The sequence below is a fragment of the Mugil cephalus genome, chromosome 7 (assembly GCF_022458985.1).
Source record: "Mugil cephalus isolate CIBA_MC_2020 chromosome 7, CIBA_Mcephalus_1.1, whole genome shotgun sequence".
Classification (NCBI taxonomy): domain Eukaryota; kingdom Metazoa; phylum Chordata; class Actinopteri; order Mugiliformes; family Mugilidae; genus Mugil; species Mugil cephalus.
The window spans coordinates 27,774,052-27,796,344 of record NC_061776.1 but is presented as its reverse complement, the minus strand read 5'-3'; the positions used below and the strand labels follow the sequence as shown (position 1 = coordinate 27,796,344).

General features: G+C 38.2%; 1 protein-coding gene across 2 annotated transcripts; it reads left to right on the top strand.

Annotated features, from left to right (window-relative positions):
• Positions 1 to 3,320: 3,320 nt before the first annotated feature.
• Positions 3,321 to 22,288, top strand: LOC125010554. 2 transcript variants are annotated; one of them, XM_047589273.1, is made up of 10 exons: positions 3,321 to 3,661; positions 4,572 to 4,733; positions 10,230 to 10,427; positions 12,324 to 12,482; positions 13,467 to 13,544; positions 13,721 to 13,877; positions 14,649 to 14,693; positions 14,820 to 15,287; positions 15,526 to 17,015; positions 18,192 to 22,288. In XM_047589273.1, exons 1-10 carry the CDS (start codon positions 3,434 to 3,436, stop codon positions 18,237 to 18,239), a joined length of 3,033 nt encoding a protein of 1,010 aa, XP_047445229.1. In that variant the 5' UTR covers positions 3,321 to 3,433; the 3' UTR covers positions 18,240 to 22,288. The 2 variants fall into 2 exon arrangements, with proteins under 2 accessions (XP_047445229.1, XP_047445230.1); XM_047589274.1 differs by having other exon boundaries at positions 3,322 to 3,634.
• The last annotated feature ends 5 nt before the right edge of the window (positions 22,289 to 22,293 follow it).

Below are 22,293 nucleotides of genomic sequence, written 5' to 3'. Positions count from 1 at the left end.
ATTGAATTCAGCTGCTCTTTCCCACATTTTAACAAATGTTTATTCTCCAAAAAGAATATTCTGAGATGAGTAAAATGGAATTGTTTAATTGTGCTATATGTAAGTATCAGTGTTTTGTTTTTATATATTTTCACTCACATCTATCATGTTTTGATGGATAAATGTCTGTCATTTAAAGTTAATATATCATTACTGTTAAAAGGACTCAAATTTAAATTTTTCAAACTCAAATTTTGGACTTGACATAGACTTGTTCCTCTTGGCTTAGGACTTGACTTGGGCCTTGAGGACACAGACTTGAGACTTCCTTGTGACTTGCAAAACATCTGAAGGTACCCATGTGCACAATTGTGCCATTTTTGAAAATTTCTTGAGGCTGTGAGACTGAATTGTAAATATACTGAACACCTTGACATGACAGATTTCAGTAAAATTATATAATATCTTAGCCAACAGTAAAATAAAATATCCCAACAGTAGTGATGGACATGGTAACTGATGGCATCAGTCCCAGGACACTGAGGACCTGTGCCAGCCAGCCAGCCTGACAGACAGGCCACAGGTCATGTGTTTGGGCTGTGTCCTGTCTGATGTGGTGGTGAGTGGGGCTCCCACAGGGAACTGTACTTGCTCCGTTCCTGTTCACCTTATACACCACTGACTTTCAACACAACTCAGAGTCATGTCACATCCAGAAATTTTCTCATGACTCTGCAGTTGTGGGGTGTATAAGTGGTGGACGGGATGACCACGCTCTCCCCCAGATGATAGACAGACAGCGGAGCTCGTTCTCCAAGAGACTCAGGCAACTCTGTTGTCTCAAAGAACGCAACAGGAAATCCTTCCTGCTTCAATCCATATGCTTGTTCAACTCCTCATCTGTATCTGACAGATAACACACAATATTTCATTTTCCTCTTGTATTCACTTATTTTTATAATTCTTATAAATATTGTATCTACAGTAGATTGTTTTTTTTTTCCTGTTATATTGTATGTATGGTGAGAGCCTGTACATTGCTACTGTGAAATTTCCCAGTTTTGGGATGAATAAAACATCTACCAATCTGTCTGCAGTGATACAACTGTAGTACTGTGCATGTAAAACAAAACTCGAGCAGGGTGTCAACGAAGTAGACAAAATAGAGACAGTTGTAGGGAAAACACCTCTAAAGGCAAGGAAAATCTAAGAACTAAACCATCCAAAGGCAAAGCACAAGGTAGGGCAGCAGCATTTAGAAAAGTGTCAGCAGTAACATTGTAAAGCTCCCTGCATGACTACTCACCAACTCCTGTAGTACATATTATCACATCTAAATATATAACACAAAAAGTATCTTTGCTCATCCACACTTGATGATGAAGCCACCAGGTCGCCTTAACCCCTAGGTTTGATTTTGACATTGGTGGCGACACAAAAGTGCTCCAAGGCAGCTCTCGTGAAAGATGATGTTTTTTTCCATTAGCAATCATAATTTCACGTCATGCAGATGTTATAGGTTAAAGCGACTAATGAAAGACAAGGAGGCAACTTCAAAGAATTCTCATCTTTACAGGGCGGTAGGGCTGTAGTGCAACTGTGCATCATACTGTCAATTAACATACTGTCCATCAACAACATTGGAAATACATAAATACAACACTGTAAATAAACATGAAAGAAATGGAAATGTGTTTGTCACTCAAATACAAGCAGATTAGTGTCCACTAGTTCCTATTTCAAAGAACCAAACAAATCTCTACACCGGTCTTTAATAGAAATGAACTGCTGGCAGATTTGTGTCAGGTCACTATTGTGCAGTTTTCTCTGATGGACATGGCACACAGCAAGATTGTCCAGTCTTACTTGTGTCATGTCTTAAGTCATTTCTTAAGTCTCCTTGGAACACTGAAATTTCTTTCAGCCTTAGCTGATGAAACTGGTACGACTAAAAGCAGCCTGACAAGAGATTCAACTTGATCAAAAAAGCCTCTCACTTCAACTGTCAAACCTCTCATTATGTCAGCCACTTCAGTCACTACATTTGAAAGTGTATTTGGATCTAAACATGGCTAGCTGGATCTTTAATCTGTCTCTTCTCCAGTTCTCCACTTTTGCAAAACATCTAGATCTGGTTGGTTGAACCTCTCTTCAAACTGAATATGTGATAGTACAGCACCAATGCTATGACAAGAGGCATCAGTGTTTAGGATGTATTTCTCAGTGAACATCAAGGCACTCAACTATTTTACGCAATGGATAACTATGCCTTGGTGTAATTAATTGTTAATACATCGATGAACACAACTATCTTTCTTGTCAACAAGAACAATTAGTAATAACCAGAAGGAGGAGGACAGTAGAACTGCATCAAGCATTTCTCTGAGGTACTGGTCCTCCTCACTCTGGAACTGAACAGAGTTCATAAAAGCTGTTTTGCTTTTATGGATGACAGGGACACAACCAAGAACTGTAACACTGGCTTAAATCAGAGACTATTACCATGGGAGGAGCTTGACCACTGCTTACTGCTGGTCTCCCCTGAGAGCAACTTGCAGTGTTCTGGTATGTCCACTACTTTTCTTGCCAATTGTTCAAACAACAGCCTGGCTCTTTTGACAAGAGAAATACACTATCTGACTGACCATCTGGCTCCAGATTTGTGGTGCATGTTCCAGTGGTTGCATACTGCATCATTCAGCAACTTAATTATAATAATTTCCTGGTGACACTCCTTTCAGCTTGTTAACACTGGTTGTCATGCACCTCTGCAATGGGCTCAGATGGTCTAATACAATTAAACCATTAAGTATTTGTGTTATGTGTTATTTGTTTGCACGGTGCTTAACACGAGATATGTCACAATTATTATAGTAATTGATTTATTATGCAATACATACATAGACCATTTATCTTGATCAGATTACAGTGTTCATCAGGAAATAGCAACTGTGTTAAAATCAACTGATGAATGGTGGTGATGACTGAAACAGAAAGAGAAGTTTCAGTCACACGTTTAAAATGTCTCTGAATGGTTATTGATTGCCCAGCAGGGCTTGCTTGTGCAGAATGCTGCTGCAGTCTGGTATTTCTACTGATGAATGCTCTACTGCAGGGGACAGGGATGTGATGGAGAAGGGGGAGGGAACACACGGGAGGAGGTAAGAAATGTAAGGACTAGAAAAGCAGCATGATGATAGGAAGGAATAAGGGAAGGAAGAGGGACGACACACAGGGTGGAAACTAGAGGAAATTCTCATATGGATGGATAAGCTGCTTCTATTGCTTGTACACCCTTCTGTCTGACTCATCCCCCTCTCTTTTTCTATTCTCACATTGGTGCATTCTGCTTGCATTGATTAGCACCGGCACACACACACTCACACACATACAGACAGTTCACTGAGGCAGCTCCGCCTCCTCTGCAGTGTAGCGACAGCTAGAGAGGGCAGCAATGGAGGAGCCAGCAGTGCAGCCGGAAAAAATAGAGGGATCATGGGAAGCAGGGCATGATGGAGGGAAGGCAGGCTGGAAAAACGAGTGCTCTCTCTCCTCTCTCCTTAAACATTCCTGTCTTCTTTGCTGGTCATCTCCCAGGGACTGTGACATTGTGGAAACGGATGAGAGAGTCCTCGCTAAGACAGCCGAGATCAGAGTAAGAAGACCGCAGCACCTTGCTCTGGTGTGTGCGTATGTGTGTTGGGTTTTTATACATCTGTGTGAGTGTATTTTGTGTTAGCATCATATTTTCTGAGTTTCTTAAATATTGTAGACAGTGCATACATCATAAATGTGCCTGTTTTGTGCTCTAATGCCATAACTGCATATCCCATGATTCTGTCATGTGATGTCATCATACTGTAAGATTGGTCTCAGTCTTACAGCATGATGCTGCTGGAGCCTATCCCAGCTATCAGTGGGGTGAGAGGTGGAGTACACTAGGACAGGTTGACAGCCTATCTCAGGGCTTATTTATTTTATATAAATATTTTCATATCTATAATACGGCAATGATAATTTGAGCCTTTTCTTCTGTAAACTACAAAAAACATTTGACCATTGCATAAAAACAAAACAAAACAACAAACCCAGAAAGCTACCATCTGGGGCCCCGTTCTCAACGGATTTGATTTCATAGGTCCCTAAACATTTACTTGACTTGCCTATCCTGGTGGTGCACCCATGTTGCTCCCAGACTAATTTATTTTGACTGGTGTAACATCATTAAATCAGACACTGTAACAGCACACCCAGAGTTAAGTTCTTAACATTATTTTGCTCAGTGATTGTTTTTTTTTTGTTTTGTTTTTTTACTATAAATGTAGAAATAAATTTGAATTAATAATGTCATTTAAACAGCTGGTGAGACACACCAGATATTGAGGCTAGCTCTGGCTTGTTTAGTTTTTGTGTGTTTTACCTCAGTCACTTAAAATAAAGTGATTTGTGACTAGCTTTAAAACTAATATGACTTACACAAACTGTGTCAGACATGGGTGAGATTCACATCCTGTTCTGTTTGTATAGGATCACTGACATTTGTTGCTCAATCTACATTTCTCATCTTCGTCTGCATGTGTGCATGTGTCTAGGACCTGGAGAATGCAGTAGCAGTGGAGAACATAGAACTTCAGGAGCAGCAGTCTGACCGCAAGGAGCTGGAGGAGACCTTGGTGAAACTAGAGACACACAAGGAGAAGCTAGTGCAGCAAATTAAAGCTACTAGACAGCTCTGCTATGAAGAAAGTCAACAGGTAATAAAGAACTGCTACTATGAGATAGGTCTCCATCTCACTCTGTATGAGTAGGCCTACACTCAAAAAAATAAAGACTAACCTACAGCTCAAGGCAAGTTAAATTTAAGATTTAGGACTTTTTTAATGCCACTTGAAATAAATTTTTTAGGACAAATGAGACAATCAACACCAATGGGAATTTTTATTTGAACTCAAAACATGACTATTTGGTCCAGTGAAAAAGTTTAATTTTGAAAAAAAACACATGTACCAGCTATGGCGAACAGTGTTTCCCCTGGGTTTATGGCCTTGGGGTTGGGGGCCGCATGTGGTGGGGGGCCTAACAGGTCGACACTTATCTTTCTATTATATTTTTCCTTATTTTCATTTTTTGACGTACTTACCAATATCAGTTTTTTTCAGACAGGAGGAATACTTCCTCTCTGACAGCTAAGTTGGGTTGAACCCTGTCAACCTATGACACACGTGTCAAACTCAAAGCTAGTTGTGTTGTATTATATCTATCAGAATTCTACGGTGGCCGACACGGGCCAAACGGACGGCAACAACCAAGTATGTCTCAATTCGAGAAAACAGCTTCAAGTACAGAAACGATGCAAAATCACAAACTCAAACACAAGTCTAAACGAAGTACAAAATAGGAACGTGGTCAAATAGAGAAACGATGCAAACCATAAAACGCTCTGCAAACAAAAAACGCTGCATTACCGGTCGCTACAAATGGAAGTTCTCCAAACCTGAAGGGGGCGCTCCTAGCATTACAGCTCAATGGAGAGACACACGGGGCAGAGCTATAGAGTAAAACAGAGTTGCAATCATATTAATCATAGGTATTAATGTCTATGGTTGCGACACGCTTTGATGTCGCCACTAGAGCTGTCACGTGGTTCATGTAAGCCTCAATAGTTCCAAACAAACCGCAAGCTGTCATAGCGGCCATTGTTTTGTATGCGACAGAGTGAGCTATTGCATGGTAAATATCAAAATAAACAACACACACGTTTTTGCACTAGTGTATGTATGTTAGTGTCAGTTATGCTTTTGAGCTGTGGGGTTTACAATTGAAAGTACTGCACTGATAAACTTTTGGAGGAAAAAGTTTGTGTTAGCTTGGCTAGGTTACTTACGTGAGTGATACTAACTGTACAAGGTTGGTTGTTCTGTATTTGCACTTAGATAAACAAGTTACCATTTAATTTTTTACTATTATTAAACTATTATTGTTATTGTTGCACTCTTAGCACTTACCTGTTTTGTGAAATGTCAGCTTTTCCAAAGTACATTTTATCTTTATCACCGAGTTTAGTTATTTTAAATGGACATGTGGGAGACTAAAGGACATTTAGTTCTTTTTGTAGGACATGCATCAGAACCATGGAGACTTCAAGCTGGAGCCATGTATCAGATCTATCAAACAATCACTAATTACGCTTGAATATGATCAGTCAAAATCTAACTCTACAAGCAATTATTCACACTTAAAATTTATGAGCTCTAACATAAATGGAATTGGAATAAATATGACTGGTACAAAAGTTGTTAAATAAACAAGATTTTTATTAAAAAAATATTGAAACAAGAACAGTTCACACCTAGGATCAATTTAGGATCACCACGTAGCCTAATGAGCATGTCTTGGAGGTGGGAGGGAATCCATGCAGACATAGGGAGAACATGCAAACTAGACTCAAACCTGGACCGATAGCTCTGACACGGGGTGGAGAGAGAGACCGAACAGTTGGTTGAACTATTGTGCATGAAAATACGGCTTGTAGATTATTATTGTTATTGAGATGAGTATTGATACTCTTCACTACCTCTTGATATACACACTGTTTACAAGTTAATTGTTAATGTCATTAACAGACATAACACGTACTGTGCAGCGTTGTACGGTATGGAAGGCTGATAACGGTTGTTATATATCAGTCTGTAATCATTTTATCTTATTTAGTAAGATAATCTACAAGCAAATATGAAGCCGTGTAACGTCTAGTGTAAAATACAATAACATAAACGTCACGTAATGTGCAGCAGTGATATAAACATAGTATTTAAATATAATCAAATAAAAGTCACATTACCGTTCACGCCGTATTTTCATGCACAATGGTTCAGCCAGCTGTTCTGTCTCTCTCCACCCCGTGTTTCTCTCCATTGAGCTGTTACGCTAGGAGGGCCCCCTTCAGGTTTGGAGAACTTCCGTTTGTAGTGACCGGTAATGCAGCGTTTTTCGTTTGCAGATCGTTTCTTTGTTTGCAGATCGTTTCATGGTTTGCATCGTTTCTCTATTTGCAGCACGTTTCATGATGACGCATCTGTCTTTGTTTTTGCAGCACGTTTTTTCATTTGCACCACGTTTCTACTTTGTACTTCGTTTAGACTTGTGTTTGAGTTTGTGATTTTGCATCGTTTCTGTACTTGATGCTGCTTTCTCGAATTGAGACGTATTTGGTCGCTGCGGTCCGTTTGGCCCGTGTCGGCCACCGTAGAATTAGACCCAGTGCGCACGTAATATTGATAGTACAAATCCCAGACTTCATTGCAATACTTGAACTGGAAGGTTGCCTTGGCAACCGTTCAGCATGTTGGTAGAGTAGTAGAGCAGCTTTTGAAGCTCCATAAGTCCATACGTTAACCGATAAAAGCTCAAACCACGAGTATTAGCCCTGCTTGTCTCCCTATAGTCAACTTTCCTTAAATTTACACTTTCCCATGCGTGCATGCGGCCCAACTGCTACACGAACGACATGAATCTGCGGAGTCATGGCGTCAAACACATCAGTGTTGTTGGTTCATCTCCAGTGATTGCGTGACGTTACTGCCATTCGGTAAATTATTTTTAAAAAATAAACGTTGCCTATTATGTTTATATTTGAGACTACTTACAATCATAACATCCTACTTACTACGTGTTGACATTTTAAAACCTTTTTAAAGATTGATTTAAATAATTTTAAAGCCAATTAAGACCTTATTTTTAGAGTAATGAATTCAATGCCTTTTAAGACTTTTTAAGGATCAGCGGGAACCCTGAACCTAAGACCAGATTTAAAGACACTGTACACAGAGAAATACAGAGATTTACCTGGTGGTGATTAATGCTAATCAGCATTGTGTAAACTTGTTTGGTAAAGGCTTGAATGTAACAGACATGTTGAACATTAAGTGCATCCACTCTTCACAAACGGTTCAACATGCAGATCCAAAAATCTGATTTCTGCAAGATTGTGTCCTCCAAGTTTTCTGTGCTGCTCCTGTGTACAGCAGGCGGTAAGAGTTTGTTACCATCTACTTCCATCAAATTTGTTTTGCAGAACCTCAAATGTGTACTTCTGTTTTGTTGGATAGCTCAAGTCCATTGAGTACATGAGGCCAAACAAAATGGATGAATCCAACATCTGCCAGACCATCTGTGGGCTCTGCTCCTTCTACCTTTATGGTAAAGATCCTTGGGTCTGTCTGGTCTATAGCCTCCTGGTTGCCTTCAACATCCTCAAAAACAGAAAAAATAAACCTTCAGTTACAACAAAAAAAATCTCCATTTATTATTTATCCAATGACCAATTTACTTCTTTCCAAGACTACATTTAACATTGTCTGGAAGGATGTAGCACCATCCATAAACAATACCTTAAAACAGCTGTACATAGACTGCTATTAGTGCGATTTCAATGAAAGGATTTTTACGATGGAGGCGTGGCCTGAATCTTTCTGTCTGGACTACAGTAAGCAGGGCTGTGTTAGTATATCAGGCAATCTGATCCATTTTTCTTGTTGTCCACAAATCTCATGTTTGGATCCAAAACAATAAGGAACTGTTCGGCACATATTGTGTGTACCTCAAGCCTGATCTCTTATTCTTCTGTGGTGTAGAAATCACAATCATATTTTCAGTTTCTGGAGAGAAATTAAGTAGAAAGTAGAGGTAAAAATACTTACCATATACTCTCTTATAAGATTTTCAGGGTCTTCATTGAGGTAAACCGTTCTTGTTTCAACACCATCGTTCTACAGCAGAGAACAAGGGAAATGTGTAAAAGGGGGTTACTATTATTGCACTGTAGCAATTACCATTGCATGCATCACTGCTCAACCAAACTGCTCATGCTACTAATTTTTATGATGTATTTTTTTAAATTTACAGGCAGTCTTAGGAATTTTTGGCATGGTCAGATGTGTGTTTATTTGAGGTACATGAACTTAATAAACAAAACGTTTTTTCTCATTGGAGCTGTCTGCTATTTACATCTCAGCTTCACACTCCGTGGAATAGACACAGATTTGCAACTAAACTTCTAACTATGAGCAATATGACTTAAAATCAGCATCATGATTAACTGAACCTTTTACCTCAGTTTTTGGTTATCTTATCTCAAATCAATATCCTGCTGAACACTTAAAGCTGTTTTTAATGAAGGAGTGCATATATTTGTCATTTCAAAATAGTTAAAATCAACACCTCTATTTGAAATTTAGTCACTCACCGAATCCCCCAGAGTTTAAATCAGTCCAGCAGTGTCCTAATCATAATTCTGTACATTCAAAACAAATGTCAATTTGTAAGTGATGATATTTTATGTTTCCTCATTTGACAGTAAACTGAGTGTCTGTGTTGTAAACAGACATTTGTGGACATAATTTTAATGATCAAATCTGAAAATACTCTTTTGTGACAGCCCTAGTGAAGATTACTTTTAATGTCGCCCCCTTAAAAATGTAACTTTGCTTTGCTCAAAGACACTTTATAGTATATCTTATTACAAAATGTGGCTCATGACATACTCACACACACAGCTATTATGTTATTAATTTTCAAATGCTGGCCCAGCTCCGAGTAGGGGCGAGTTGGGGGCGGCTTTGGCTCACTAGGTAAAGCGGGTTGTCCATGAACCGAAGAGTTAACCATATGTCGAAGTGTCCTTGAGCAAGACACCGAACCCCAGTTGCTCCCAGTGCAACTGGCACTGGTGTGTGAATGTGTGTGTGCTTGTGTGAGCGAATGGGTGGATGTGTTTCTGACTGTAAAAGCGCTTTGAGTACCTTTGAGTAGATAGAAAAGGGCTATATAAGAGCAAGACCATTTATCTCTGAATTAAAATACTGTGATCAATAGTATCAAATCTTCAAGATCTGCATTTACATACACGCTTGTCCTGTGTGCTCAGCCAACAATTTTGTATAGACCAGAAAACGCTATCTGTTATGGTGGGCAGTTCCTTAAGACCGGTTTCAAAAATAGGTCAACTTCCATGTGTAAAATTAAAAAAAATAACTCTGCATAGAAATAAATCCATTTTAACCTTTTTTATTTAGACTACAAAAAAGGATTTGGTCTCTTGGCAGGTTGCAGGTTTACACAATGGAACATTCCATCCCTTTTGTTAGTTTCAGATGTTGCTGTGTTATGCTTATGTGATGAGCTATAGTATTGGTTTTCCTATTTTCTTTTGAAGTAATAACCTACTGGTGTATTCTGACCTTTCTTGTCAGATTTTATCTCTGCAAGCAGAGGAGGCACAGAAGGAGAGCCAGGTGGAGGAGTATGAGAGAGAACTTGCCAGAGCCAGATGGAGGCTGAAGAAGCTCCGAGAGGAGGTGAAACAGGCCAAGACAAAGGTGGAAGAGGCTGGGGAACGGAATATGCCTCTGCAAGACTCTATTAGGCAGTCCTATGAAGAGATTCTGCAGGTATGATTAATGCAAGCTACATAAATACACTAGTTGGTGGCTTGTGCTGCATCAGAGCCTGTTTTTACTACAGATGATGAACTGTGATTCTGTGAGACATCTCACCTTTCTGAAGTGAAGAAACAGAGATATGTTGCAATTATTGAAGTTAATGCTGGTTTTTTATGGGTGGTAAAGCTTTCACATAGAGACATTTCATAGAGACACGCATGTACATCCTACGGGCTGGCTTATACAGTAAACTCCCCCAAACAGCTATATGCAATAAACTATACTTCTGCTCCTGTTAATGCCAAAACCCAAAATATATTCGTTATTGGTCAGTCTCATTAATCTGAACTGTACTCCATGCACTAGACATTTGTAAACTTATATCTGTAACATTTGTAACAGGTATAAAACTGAAGAACAAACAGAACGAGGCAAAACTATTGTGTAGTGGGCCTGGGTTACACTAGATAGATAGATAGATAGATAGATAGATAGATAGATAGATAGATAGATAGATAGATAGATAGATAGATACTTTATTAATTCCAAACTATCATTAATTTAAATCAGTATTGTTAGCCTAATTGCATAAAGTAATTTTTGACCTACTGTTACAATATCAAAAAAATACCAATGTGCTTGTTAGATAGTTCTTTTTTTCTTGTTTACCAAAAATGTTTAAATACGACTAAAGCAATTACGCTATTCGGCTAACAACAGATATGCGTTGACGATCAAATTAAAAGAAATTGGACTCGACAATGATCCATACAATCTACTATGAGTTTGGAAAAGTGGATTCAGTTTCACTTTTAGATCATTTAGGATGTAGCTAAAAAAAAAAAGGATGGCGAAGACGAGGAGTGAGCCATACAGAACGTAACTTAATTAGTAACTTATGGTATGACTTCATCAGCATCTTCATACAGTATAAATTAATATTACCTGCCACTAAATGTGAACTTCTCTTTTCTTTGGCAGATATCTGTGAAAATATATCTCCGACTGCTTTTAAAATCTGTTGGTACAATCAATGGCACAACAGGTCTTCCCCATTTTTACATTAATTTTACAATTTAGACGCTATTAAAGCCTGGTTCAAACTAATGTCACTAATCTCCATACTCAACTGTCACTTTTTGCCTCTCAGTGTAACTAGGGCTGGGCGTATCAATCGAAATATCGACCATATCGATACCAAGAGGAATATCAGTATCGGGTCGATACCAGTACTGAGATCGGTACTTTGTTTACAGTTTCTATACGTCCAGCAAATGACTCGTCACAACACAGCTTCTCTCCAAGTATGTGCAGTGCAGGAGCTTCTCCATCTTCACCTGTAGTAAAAGGTAGATATGGACAGAGTTTGACACAGATCCTAGCATCACAGCAGCATCGCATCGCTGGTACTGACGCCGTTATTGAAGTGCGCCGGTACTCGTCATAATGATTTTTTTCCCAAAACAATTGTAGTAAAAGGGAAATTATTTAAAATTTATACTTTTAAATTGTTTTATATTGTAATTAATTAAGAAACCCCAGTTTATTTGCCTAAACATTTTTCCCGTATTTTATCATAATCACAATGAAATGACTAAAGGCAAAATTTCGAAGTTATTCAATGATCATGATCCTATCCAAGTATATACTTGGTATCGGATCGATACGAAAATTCCCAGTATCGCCCAGCCCTAGCCGTAACCACGGAGACGTCCGCGTGCTGTGACGTCACGTGCGCACTCTATTACTGAGACTTTTTGTTACACACTGTGTATTGTTCTTGTTCTTCTACAGAAACACTGGTGTTGGTGCATATCTGTTATGGCAACAGCAGATCTGAATAAAAACCATCTGTGCCTCTCTAACCATATGCATGCTTTCAATCTGCGTCTGTTTCCCTTGTAGGAGGAGCACACTCTGTGTTCAATGTCAGGAGGTGCAGTCACTCCAGAAAGCCAGCTGGAGGACTCAACCTCTCCTGCAGATACCACTGAAGATGATCTGCTTCCTATGAGGCCCTGGGGAAGGAGCCAATCACTGCCCGCCTACGCTGACCTTATCATGGTAAACTGCATAGATAGCGTTTGAATGAGATTTTTCTCCTTCAGTCTAATGCTAAGATCTCCAACATGTGAGAACAGGTTATGGCACAGATACTGTTCCTATTCTGAATACTAACACTGCAAGGCCAAGTTGTAAAAATGGACCAGGGTATGTGATGATATAATAAATACTCTGCAATAGGTAAACATTTATGTAAAACATTACATTTATGTTCCACAGTTAACAATAAAATACTTAAATAACATTTTATTCTAAAAATGTCAACACAAAAAATGATGTAATTGATGTAAATTTCTTTAGTTTAATCTAGTATTGCTCTATTCTTTTCAGTTAAATACTGATTAGATCCTACTGATATTTGTAATGCCAGTGCCAGTGCAGTGCCTGTGAGACACAATATTAGGAAGATGGTCATAATGCTATGTCTGATCGGTCAAGGTGCAACAACTCCCTGTCCAGTTGATCCAGTTAATTTCCTTTAAATTTAACTCAACTCAAATTTAATGTGTAAAGCACCTTTAAGATGACAGCAGCCGATCAAGGTGCTGTATAGGGGAGAGCACAGGATATATAAAAAGAGAAATAAAAGGGTAATAAATAATAAAAAAGAGAAAAAACTATCAATAAAAAAGAGGAACAATAAAAAAAATGAATAAAAATACAATTAAAATTACAGTAACACAATCAAAACCACAACACTTAGATTTACAGTGTGCTGATTTGTGAAATGCCAGGGAGAAGAAATGAGTATTTAGGGAAGATTTATAAGTTTCTAAGGACTGGGAGGTTCTTAAGAGGGTGCCTGTTCTAGTCTAGGGGCAGCTGCCGTGAAGGCCCTGTTACCCCTAGACTTCATTCTAATTTTGGAAATTTTGGGGGCTTGGCGACAGTGTGGCGAGTTTTTTTTTTGTTTGTTTGTTTTTTTTTCTGTTACAACTGTCTCACTGTCTTTGTCTCTCTGTCTTATATACATGATTCCACCAGGGGGGCAGTGGTGCATCTTTCTGCAATAATCTAGCAAGTACCAGAGAAGACAATGACAGTGGGACCAGCTCACCAAAGGTAGCTTTGTTACAACTCTAATTATGCATAGTACAAATTATGTGTATGGGAAAAAAATCTTTGGGTTACCAAATTAATCTACAATAACCATAATTTTGAAAATTTGTCACATTGTCTAATATAGACCACCAACCTTGTTTTGGACACAGAAATTGTAATGTTCTGTTTGCCCACAGATGGACAGATCTGATATAGAGGACGACCCAGAGGAAGGTGAGGTCAACAATGAAGGGGTCATAAAGACGGAGCAAGAGGGGTCCACTGTTGACCCACACCTGGTCAGCCAATTGGATTTCTACCAAGCTGACCCCTTTGCCCATTGTCGGAATGATGGTATGTGTAAGACGTAGAGCATAACCTGCTGCTGGTCTGATAATACCTATTATTAAATGACTTAACAAACTAAATTTAATATGTATTCCTGTCTCTGTGATCCATGGATTCACAGTTCATCCACCGGTCAACAGGTATACGGAATTTGATTACCACTAAGCCTTCACACTGCGCCAGCTACCAGAAGGTTATTTATGCGAGAAAAGTCAGCAATCCTCTGAAGATTAGCTGCTGGGAAATCTTCCAGCAGCTGATTTGAAAATGGCCTCTCCATTATCTGTGTTCTGAGCAAGACACTCAAACACGAAAGTCAAGCCAGAAACACATATTACTCCCTTACATTAGTTGTTGTTGTGCAATTGATTGATTACAATCATCGTAAGTATATGTGTGTCCAGTAAACCGGATGACTGAAGTTGTAAGCATGAGAATTTTCTTTATATCTTATTAATAACACATGAAATAATTAACTGTGTATCTCTCTGTATCTATATATGTATATTTATGTCTAAAATAAAACTGACAGTGCAAAGCATTTAGTTTTACTTGCAAGGTTGGACTGTAAAAAGCCCATCACTTTTGGCATATCTTTTGATACAACCATTGTTGTACAGATTTGTCATTGGAAACTAATATGGAAACTTATTTAAGAAATAATTTTCTTAAAAACCATGCAATATTGACACATATTAGCAAAACACCACCAATTAAGCTCTACATCGCGTCTCATTGTTTATATTAAAATGCATTTCTTTTTTATTTGATTTTTAGATGACCTCTTCAATGAAGACCTGTTCCCTAAAACAGACTCTTCTGGTGAGTTATTTTACTTATTTTAGTTTATGCATTATTTTATGTTATCTGATATGGACATCGCATATCATGTTTTACTTATCAGTGCTTGGCTTGAGTTCAGTGATTGTTAAATGATCTGTCTTTCAGATGGATTTCCTTCAGACCCTTTCAAAGGCAGCAACCCCTTTGCAGCAAATATTTTATTTTCAGAGGTGAATGCCAGCACTGATGAGGGTAGAGGCAATATTGGAGATGAAGCAGATACTAGTCTGTCCTGTGCTGAAAACAAAGCCTCAACAGGAACTCAGTGCTTTGAGTCAGAATTCCCAGATGAAGACAGTGACATAGAGATCAGCTACAGCCAAGAGGACTTGGATGCCACTGCGGTGGGAGATAATTGCCGTGGATTTAAACCCATTCAGAGCTCGTCAGAAGAGCTTGGGCCTGAGCCAATCAAGGGTTGGCAGACCCAGGGCCAGTATTCTGTCGAATCAGACCCTAATGGGTATGAGCTAGACTTAGGTGCTGTCTCCCCACCTTCTGACATAGAAGAACACTGTCAGAGGTCTCTTGATTGCGAGGCTACCACTGAGGCAACATCGGTACTAGAACAAGGTAATCTATTTAATTTGACATATTTTGACGTATATATATGGTTATATTATGGTGATTTTGACCTATAACAAACCAAACATATATTAACTTAACTAAAAATAAGACAATTAAACAATTGTGCTACTACTTATTAACTGATTGTAATGCAAGATTAAAATCAATTTCAGTGTTATGTTTATTTAGTTGCAAGTCTTGCACTTGATGCAAGCCTTAACCTTGTCATGTTTTCATGTGATAGGTCTCAACTCTGCCTCAGCTCAGGTTGTCACTGAACATGGTGAACTTTTGGAACCAGACTGGACAGGCAACATAGAGCCAACTCTGCTACTTGATACAATTTCCAGTAAGGTGATAGAATGGGTTGGCAACAGTGAAAAGGAACATCGAAATCCTGCGTCTCCACAGATCTCATTAGATTCCAATAACATTTTCATTCAACCTGACTCAGATCGAAATAGCTTTGAAATGAGCTATGAACCAACCAGTCAATCTTCTTTTGACCCTTACGGCTTTAAACTCAGTCCAGAGCATTCTAATCACACTCTATTAGATCCTGATGAAGCTGAATTGAGCCCAGACTCTGCTGAAAAAGATCTTCCTTTTGACCCTGAACCCCCCTCTACTCAAGCAGACCCAATCAACTTTGATCCTTTTGGTTATGATGTCACTTCCTCTCAGATCTTACAGGACTCTGACCCTTATGGTTTTAAGCTCAGCTCGGAGGAGGAAAACCAGGAGGTATTGGACCTCTGTGGTGATGATAACCCAGAGGCAATGGACCTTTGCACCTATGACAACAATGAGCAAATAGAATCCACTAACCAGGTGGTATTGAAACCTGAAACCTATGAAAACCAAGAAGTTATTGGACATTGTAGCCACAATAACGAGGAACTGTTAGATTTTTTTAACAACGAAAAAGACAAGCTGGAACCATCAAGACTTGCTTATGCGGCATTAGATTTTAATGATAACCAGAAACTCCAGGATCTCTGCAGGCATGACAACCAAGAGGTGGTGGAACCCTATAGCAATAGCAATGAGAAACTACTTGAACCATGCAACTATGATAACCAAGAAGTAGTGGAACCTTGTAGCCCTGGCAATCAGGAACATCTGGATTTCCTTAATCCTGAAAATCAGGAAGTGCTAGATTTAGATATCCATGGCAACCAAGAACTACTAGATTGTGGCAGCAAAGAAAATCAAGAAGTGCTGATTTCAGGTAGCCACGGTAACAGGGAACCCCTAGATATAAGTGGCAATGAAAATCAGGAATTGCTAGACTATGGCAACCAGGAGGTGCTAGACTTGAGTCAGGATGTTTTCCCTGAAGCAAGCAATAATCGATGCATTGTGGAACCCCAACACAATGTCAGTTTCACCAATACCAGCTCAGACAGTGATGTGGCATCAGAAGATCTGCTGGGATTGGAATTCGGTAACACCAGTATCTGCACTGCCAACACCACAAAAGCTAACACAGCTGGTACTCTCAACATGGTCATTAGCAACAAGTCTGCCAACCTAGACCTCGCTGCATCCACTGTGCCAAACTGTCACAACTTGTTACAAGGTGATCTGGGTTCAGTGTTTGGGACTGGAGGTTACATTGGTTGTCCAGATGTTGCGGATGACCTAGAGCTACTGGATAGAAGGCAGGCAAAGCCTGTAGCAGAGCCAGAACAACAGGTCAGACCAGTTAGACCTCCTCGGCCATCTCTCAGGGTAAGTTGGAAAATGCATACCTGTGGTTCTTTTAAAATTGAAGATTCAAGTCAGGTTTATTGACACTTCCACAATATGCATGCTATTTTAGAAATGGAAATTATACGTGTAATCAAGTTTTTTACATTTTCATTGTTTTAAGTTGGTTGGTACGCTCGAATACATAGTGCTGCCACTTTGATTTGTAATGGCTCTTAAAATACATCAGCCAAGGGGGCCTCTCTTGTTTGTTCTTGTAGAAATGTAACGTCATGTGCTAACACAAATAAAGTCCACTATTACATGCCTGAGGTCTGCACCAGACCACACACCAAGGTCAGTTCAAACAGTTGAAATAGTTTATACAGCCCATTGGGAAAGCTTCACATTGAGCATGGTTCATTAATTACACAATTTGTCTATCGCATGCCATCAGAGAAAATATTTTAGTTGTAAAAATGTAAAAATATTGGCTTCAGATTAAAAATAATTATATTAATTTGGATTTCAGACATTCAGTATTTATCAAGCTCTAGAACTCAGGTATGGATCAAAGGATGGTGTTGTTGGTCAGCCTTCCACCAAATTGTTACAAACTTAAAGGATTGAGATAGAATTTCTGTTTTGAGTGAAATAGCTCAACAGCCACAGATATAAAATATGCCACATATATTCTGTCTTTGAAGATTCTTGGTCATCCAGTTCAGGTATTTATTAGGGCTATGGGGCAACGCCCGAGGCTATTTATTATCAGTGTGCACTTTGGTTTGATACGTCATTTTATAACTTGCCATAATAATACTGTCATATATCTTGAATAATAATAAATAATAAAATAATAATCAGAATGATAAATTAAATTGATTCACATGTAGATGTTAGTACCTACACAGCATTTCTGCTTGATACACCTCCACCTGCGCCTGACAACTGAAATGTTGGTGAAGTCAGCATCAACATTTTAGCATGCTCATACTAGCCTAGCTAACAAAACCAACCATCAAACACTCTTGATTCTTGTTCAAAAGTTGAAATTACTAATATGACTTTTTAAAAGTCACTGCACATCTCAAATAATTGTGGATTAATAAACTGAAGCGTAAAGGTGTACTCCGATAGGCCTTCATTGATTTTGTACACAGAGTGAACAGTTTTTTATTGTCTTGTAAACATTATCGCCTTTCATGTGTGTTTTAGGCCAAGGAAAAGGCTCAGATCCAAACTCAGGACATTGACCTGAAGTGATCTCTCACCAAGCAACGCTGATGGAGGCAGAGTTTCTCTGACAATGACAGGAGTGCAGGAGGTGGAGCAGATGGGAGATGCAGTAAGAGGATGGGCAATAAAGTGGAGACAAATTGGAATAGACTAAAATGGAAGGATGATCAACAGAGACTACTGTGTGTGTTTATATGCCATTGAATTAGTCCATTTAAGTCAGAAAGGCAAGATGTAAAACCTGCCAAGTTACATGAGTTGAGCTGACTGATAGTTATTGTGTTTTTATCTTAGATGACTGATGACTGATGTAACTGGTCTATAGTCTGAATCCCTAATTTTGATCTAAGATAAATGTTGGTCATTGTCACATGTGTAAGTGCATTGTCACCTAGATAAAATGTGTGTGTGTATATTATATATATATGAGATTGGTCCGATAGTATACTGTGTACATATCCATACCATCCCTTTGGTATCATGCCAACTGTTTACACTTACCAGGTTTTTGAAGTCCATGTGTTCTGAGCTAATCGTATCAAAGTAAAAGTCTTATTTACTACCCCACCAAATTTGAATGATATGAAATTGTTAGGTTTAAGAAACTATGTACAAATTGTGTAAAGTAATATTTGCTGCATAGGCTGAAGACTGTGTAACCATTCTCAGTCATGCATCCTCTCTGAACTGCCTCTGTTTTGGTTTATGAAAACATATTATATAATAACAGTAACAATAACATTTCTTGCCTAATGAATCAAACGGTCTGATGCATATAAGCTAATGTACTGTGCCTCCTGACCAATGACACCATGGTAATAACGCCCACCAGACCACAGACTGCAAGCTTTCCAATTACTTTTAACCCACCCCTTTTACCATTTATGGGGGATTACTTCTAACGCAAGTGTCCTGGTTGCACAGACAAACTCTAATTTCACTCTCTGACTTAACAAACAGCAGATGTTTTTTATAGTTTAGTAGTGCTTTTAAACAGTAAACTTAAAATCTTTCCCACCACTGGACAATGAGATGAGATCCACCTATTCCTGTGGTTTCTGCTAGGATTCTACGTTCACTTTTCACCATTAGTCAAATTAACTGTACTAACTGGGAAAACAGATCTGAATTGGTTTTAAGTTAACTAAAGATTTTAGATACAGAATATTTATGTTCCGTTGTGCCGATGCTGTCAAAGTTTTTACACAATCTTTAAAATCTGCCCATCAGTGTGGGTGGAAAAATTGATAATTATAACATTACATGCTGAACAGAAATAATCATGTGAGCCCATCACTTTTACAACTTCCTGGAAAGGAGATTTCCCTGAGTCCGTGTTTGTTATTACCCACAAACCTGATACACATAATATTCCTTGGCATACTGTAAAAGATTATTGGTTAGCAGTGTATTTTCCTATGGATGCTCAGGGAACTAGGTCAATTTAACATGCATGAACACTAGCTAAAGTTGCATGAATTATTCTGTGAGTTGTAACTCCTACACACTGTTATAGTAACTGCAGTTTTATCAGAGACATATATTCTTTATTTATACTGGATTAAATGTACTCAATGAACTCACACTCAGTGACAGACATGTACTCCCAATGAATGCACCACATGACCGTGGGTAGAATAATTTTCAGCAAGGCTGACTGTCCTTTCAACTAGATTTGGCCCCACTCAACAGCAAATTTAGGTGGAGAATCCACAAACTATCTGAGAGTATGTAAATCAGCTCCACCTTTTCCAATGTGACAAACACATGTCAGCCATCTCATCATAGTCCTTTATTTTGCTCTTCTGATGGTTTCTGTCCTCTTTTTTCTGAGAGTAGGCTTCCATGTGTTGAAACGACATCCTCCTGAATTTGGACTGAAGTCTTCAAACTTTAATGTTGTCTTCAACAGAAACAACAGCAAAAAAAAAAAAAAAAAAAAAACAACTGAAAGACAAAAGCAAAATGAAAGACACCTCCTTGAAAAAATAACAACACATTTCTCAGTGAGATGATGGTCAGTTGGTACCAGAGACTGACAACAGTTTTTTCTCCAATTATTATATTATCTAATTGTGTGTTCCCACTTGGTGTCAGCTTCCTCTTGTGTCAGTGTGCAGTTATACTGCAAGATTTAATGCAAATTCGTGTACAAATGTACATATTCACACATATAAACCTCATTTATAAGTTTCTAAGAGGCTTCAGTGAGACAGATCTTAAGCTATGCTGGCTACACTAAAGGCCAACTACTGTTGTCTTTAACTGCTGTTGCTTGACAATGAGCTGCTAATAGTATTTTCTCATGTGTCAACATATTATAGATATTTCATAGGAATACTGTATTTATTTATTGTGTATATGGTGTTTAAAGTACCGCCCCTCACAAAGTCATGTCCAGTTAAAAGCTGAATAATACTTGTACTGGCTTGTATTTCTTACGGAAATATATCATTAAATATACATGGTGGACATGGATTTTAATTTCAATGCTGGATATACGGATTACCAATCCACTGCATCTTTAAATGTTCAGTGGAGAAATGATATAGATTAAAAATACACATAAATATACACTTTATACCCAATAGAATTATACAAACATAAAGTAAAAATCCAATTTGCAATGAAGCAGTCCTGCTTCACGGCAAAACCTCATACAACTGCAGCAGTTACTCAGGATATAGCTGCCCAGTGTAATCTCTGCAGTTGTATGTGGTGTACATATGGTAAAACAAGTGGACACTGGTGGATAATTACATTACATTCCCTCACAATATATGACCCACCTCTATAATGTAATATATATAAAATACAAAACACCATGGAGCATGTGTCCCAATCTGACTTAGACAGACTTTAATGATCCACGAGGGGGATTACTTTGTCACCGTAGCTTTGTTGCAAATGAAAGTAAACACTCATAAAACCACAAGAAAGATAAAATAAAATGAATGTGTTCATGTTCAAAGTAAAAGTTTAAAGTCTGATTCACGGTTTCCAAAACTGCAACTAATAAGATAAAATAATGAAATAAAAATGAATCCCAATGAAGTACTGTTAGTAGTTAGTATTCCTGTAAAGTTGTGGGGGAACATGATCATAGTTTCCAATATTTTAGAAACACACAGAAGAATACTGATGTAGCCTACTGCCTCCCTGACTGACTTGCCCACTGCGATCCAGAGTCATATGGAGTTAGTTGTTTGTGTTCAATAAGAGTTGAATAGTTTTTGTGATGCAGTTCAAGAGAAGTACTGTACTAGACAACACCACAAAACCAGGCAATTCATTTTGTCCTTGTTGAACAGATTTTAACATTTATTCTTCCTTTTCAGGTTGTTCTATTTAAAATGTACTCATTCACTATTAAACATCCATTAGTGACGATGACCAAATACTGTCACTTTACAAATGTTTGTAAAGTTCATCTTTCAGTCACAGTCAGTGCTGTCAAATCTTTCTTTGTGATAAAATCTCTGCAGGTGGACCTGTCACTTCGTATTCTAAGGAGAAACATAAATGCATGTTCCTGCTTTATTCATTCCACATTCAAATACCCAGTCAACATCTATTTTCATCAGAAAGGGAATTTCATAAATAGATTCACAAATATGTCTCAGTTTCCTATTACAAAAACATTTCAGTTGACATCTGCAAGTCTCAAGATGAAAATATGTCACTGTATATGTATATAGTGTAAAGGACAACAAACATCATATTCCATGCACTGTAAAATGGATGAGGTTAGCAATCAGCACTATTATTTACACAGCTGTTAAAATTATTTTTTTTACTAACACATTTATTTTTGTATTTATTTACAAGCTGTAAACCTTTTTTCTTTCTTTTCTTTTCTTTTTTTTTTTTTTTTGCAGTGTGTCTGTTTCCTACCATACAGACTTATGCATTTTAAATGTTGTGGTTGAGTGAAACCACATTCAGATAACTTCTGTGTTTTGCCAAGGGGTAGCTATGGCAAACTGTGATGATCATCATATGTAACATGCGTCTTGATGTTTAAATGTGACGTTCTGTGATGAAAGAACCAAGAAATTAAAAGCATCTATAATTCATCATG